General features: G+C 36.1%; 1 protein-coding gene across 1 annotated transcript; it reads right to left on the reverse strand.

Annotated features, from left to right (window-relative positions):
- Positions 1-2538: 2538 nt before the first annotated feature.
- Positions 2539-4509, reverse strand: LOC114931020 (uncharacterized). Its single transcript, XM_029302926.2, has 2 exons — positions 4431-4509; positions 2539-3973 (listed from the first exon to the last, which is right to left on the reverse strand). The coding sequence occupies exons 1-2, from the start codon at positions 4443-4445 to the stop codon at positions 2678-2680; spliced, it is 1311 nt and encodes a 436-aa protein (XP_029158759.2). The 5' UTR covers positions 4446-4509; the 3' UTR covers positions 2539-2677.

Here is a 4509-nt window from a genome sequence, read left to right on the forward strand (position 1 = left end):
TATTATATTGATGTGGCTGAAATCGCGCAGCTTTGATTTCCCCAAACTAAATGGCATAGTTTACATAGGCTTCAAATTATAACGAGATAAATATATTTGCAAAATCTCGACGAAGTAATTGCTTTTTAGCATGTTATTTCGGAATGGAAAATTTTAAAAACGTGAGCATCAAAAAAATTAAAAATAGGATATATAAAGAGATTTTACAAAAAGAAAAGAATTGGCAACATTAATGTAAATATAAGCAATGTACTGTAATGTAAATATTTCCCGGTATAATATTTTTCTTTTAAATTTAAATTTCTTTCAAAAAAGGATGAAGTGTACAAATACATTTTTTCACCTACTATGTATATGAATTCATTGAACTCACCAGTGATTGCGTTGCGTTTTTTTCGATGCTTTGCTTTGCTGTTGTGGAAAAACTGTGCGATTTTATACACAACTTGGTACGAAAACTCGATCGTTTACTCGATTAAATTTACCTTGCCAAATGCATCGGATAAAGCAACATATGCAAACAAGATATAAATTGTTCTGCAAAGTAAACTAGAGTAACGATCTGCCAATGCTCGCGTTTTTTTATTTTTTTATTTTATCAAGCAAAGATTCGTCAATATGTATATATATATGTAATTTTTCTATTTTTTTTTAAAGTAGACAGTTTTTTAAACAGAAAAATTATTATTTTAAAAATAAGATAACTAATATTGATTTCTCATTGTTTCAGGTGAGTTTGAAGCTATTTTCAACATTTATTAAATGCCGTTCATCGTATCGTAAGTCAATATTATTTAATTTTCAACATTAGGATTAAAAATGATAAAGATTCGTCGCTTTGCCGTTGATAAGGAATGGTTCTGCTCTCCTTATCAACTGCATTATGTCGGTACGATAGATGCCTCACAAAGTTACCAGTGTAACCAGTGTGTGTATCACAGAGTACCGACGGTTACAGTCTCTTATCAGCTGTAGTGACTTATCAACTTTATACGTAAAGACTGCATCTAGTGAAATTTATTCAACATAGATAACATTTCGATGCTAAAGAAGCTATCTACGATAATAACCGCATCAGGTAGCATTTGAATTATATCGATATATTGCCTGCGAATAATATTAGAAGATCTCATAAATCTTATTTGAAACTTCAACTGATAATGTTGAAAAATTCCCATCCTGTTACCATATTTTGAAACTAAAATATATATTAATAGCATCATTTCTTATCCATTTTTATCATTTACAAGAATAGTAGGTGCTTGTTTTATCAATAATAATTTTTTATTCTTAATATTGATAAAAAGTTGGTCGATAGAGCCTTACGTGTAATTCATAATCTATTATGCATCAAACGATATTTATTGTATTAAATATCTTTATTTTATTGAAATTTTTGTTGAATCCTTTTTTGATTTATATCAAAATTTAGATTTTTTAAAAATTATTTGTGAAAGAATATAGTTTTATCTTTCCTGTATATTTTACATTATTATATACATACTTCGTTGCTATTAAAAATATTTTTTTGTATATTAGAATTGTTACTAAAAATAAGCAATAACACAATTGATAATATAAATTTCATAAAATCTTATACAGAGACAAAAAATTTATATTTTAGTAAGTATGAAACAAACCTAAATATTATTAGAACATATATAATTTAATCGAACCAACTCTTTGGTCAGCTCTTATTCCTAGTTGACTAAAGAAATCGATTCGTTTTTTATCTATTTGTAAAGCTCCGGTTTATGTCCGGCTTGCAAGCACTATTTGTGATGTGCAAAAACATCCGTGATGTCTTTCTCCCACCTGGCGAATTGTTGTGATAGTCTATTGCATCGATTTTATTACGTGTTCGCAGAGACAATTCCATATTTACTCTCTATAGCGAGCATTGATGTATGATGTATAAGTAACGATGTTTATTTAGCTCATGTTTTATCGTTAGTATTATTTAATATATTTGTCGATACTAAATCTGCAATTTAAGGCATCTTTAATGAATGAACATTGCATCTACACGCTCTACGAACGATTAAGATATAAATAATAATAGATATGAATGTGATATATTTAGCAAAAAGTCATAAGCATTATTTCGTTGAAAGTAATGAAATTACGTTGTTGAGACTATTGGAATTTTAATATTGATACATTACTCGGATTTTATCGTTTATTTTGCACTACTACATGACTGTATTAGTGAGAATATTTAATATTACATTTTTCTTCTTTTTTTATTAGACAGGAAATATTTGAGGTAGGTACTATTTTTGTTATTCTCTTTATTTTGTTCAAAAAATTTATAAAGGCGTATCTAAATTATAAGACTAGAAAAGTACGGACAATAATTCTTTTTTTTAAATTATAAGATATATTGAAAAAAATGTCAAAGTGCAAGAAATATAATTAACGATTATTTAACAAGAAAATCTAAAATAATAGAGAATATTAGTTCGCAAAAGTATCTCGTAATATAATTATACAATTGTAATCAACATTACACAATCTAATAACGATACTACGAAGATATAAAGGGTATAAAAATATAAATTTATTTGTTGTTGGCAACATACATGACACAATCGATATTCTGCACGTTCAATTTGTAAACTGCATTCGAGAGGCGCCTTAAAAATATATGTTGAATCAAGCTGCTGTCGGCTTGAATTTACCAATTTTTCAACGAAGCTGGTTTGATCGGTACTCCGGATCCGATATCGAGACTATTGTAAGACGGTGCCAATACAGTGCCGAATCCTGTGGTGGATCCCAAGCCGCTGGGAATGACGCTACCACTGGAGACGAGACCGCTGTCTAAGCCGGAGCTAATTCCGCTACCTACAATCGCGGAGTTAAGTCCGCTACCCAGAGACACGGGGCTAAGTCCGCTATTCAGAGACACGGAGCTAACTCCGCTACTCAGAGGCACGGAGCTAAATCCGCTACCTAAAGGCACGGAGCTAAGTCCGCTACCCAGACTCGCGGAGCTAAGTCCGCTACCCAGACTCGCGGAGCTAAGTCCGCTACCCAGACTCGCGGAGCCAAGTCCGCTACCGAAAGTCGCGGTCGAGATGGGTCCAATGTTGCTGGGTCCCAGATCGACGTATTCATGTCCGGATGAGTATCCGGATGAGATGAGGCCAGTTGCGGGCGGCGACACGACGTTGAAGGTCGACGGTATGACGTTAACAGACGGCACGGACACTGGCACGTGTCTGGTGACGGAGATCGGAACAGGCACCGGCTGGGCCACTGGCACCGGCACTGGTTGTGGCACGCGGACCTCGACGGGTTGCGGCACCGGGACCGGGTAGGGTCGGTCAACCTTTACGGGTACGTGACGGGTAACTTCGACGGGCACCGGTTGCGGCACCGGAACTGGATACGGACGGTCTACCTTGACGGGCACGGGTTGCGGGACGGGTACGTGCTTCGTTACTTCGACTGGGACGGGATGTGGTACCGGGACGGGCACTTGGACCTCGCGATGAAGGGTGAGTCCGGTGATGCGTTCAGTCTTGGCGAGATTCGGTACCGTTTTCAGAGCACCGTATCCGGTACCGATCGCAGACGAGGGAATGCCGCTGCCGACGATGACACCGGTATCGCCGAGACCGTATCCTCCGTATGATCCTCCGTATGATCCTCCGTATCCTCCGTATCCGTATCCTAATCCAGATCCGTATCCTAATCCAGATCCGTATCCTAATCCAGATCCGTATCCTAATCCAGATGAGTAGGCGGAGGTCAGGCTGTTACCTAGGGTGACTCCCGATAGTCCTGATCCGAGTCCGGTCGAATATCCAGAGAGACCTAAACTCGACGTGTAACCCGGGTAGTTGTAACTCGGGTAGTTATAACTCGAGATACCATAACCGTGATGATCGGGCGACAGACTTCGTTTATCTTGTTTCTTCGGGTTCTCCTTGGGGGCTGCCAACACGGCAGTCGCCAACAGTACTATCTGTATAGTTTGGAAAAAAATATATATTCATTATAGTTCTGAAAATATCACTTTAAATTAATTTTTGTCATGAGATTAATTTTATTAAATAGAGTCAAATTAAACAGCTAATATATAGCTTTTAATTAAGCTTGACACTGTTATTAATTTTTAATTTTGTCGTTACGTATATCGATTAATTAGTAATCGAGTAATTAATACAATTAGACGAATAAATTCTAATCCCGAGCATCATTATTTATCCAATATTACTATTGCCTCTAAACATAATTAATATAACAAATATACTAATTGCAAATTTAATTATGGGAATAAGGAAAGTCACATTTTTCTAACAATTCCTAACTAACAGCATGATCGAATGACAGTAATGGTGATATTATTGAGAAGGAAAAAAATGACAATCATCTTTATGCATCGGCGTATATGCACAAGAGATATCTTTATCGATACTTACCGCGAAGCTCCTCATTGTATCTGATGGTGGTTTCGGATCGAGTGTGCCTTTAGTGCGGTTGGTCGGCGTTTTTATAGGA

The sequence above is a fragment of the Nylanderia fulva genome, unplaced genomic scaffold (genome assembly GCF_048542155.1).
Source record: "Nylanderia fulva isolate GAGA-0341 unplaced genomic scaffold, ASM4854215v1 Scaffold1, whole genome shotgun sequence".
Lineage (NCBI taxonomy): Eukaryota > Metazoa > Arthropoda > Insecta > Hymenoptera > Formicidae > Nylanderia > Nylanderia fulva.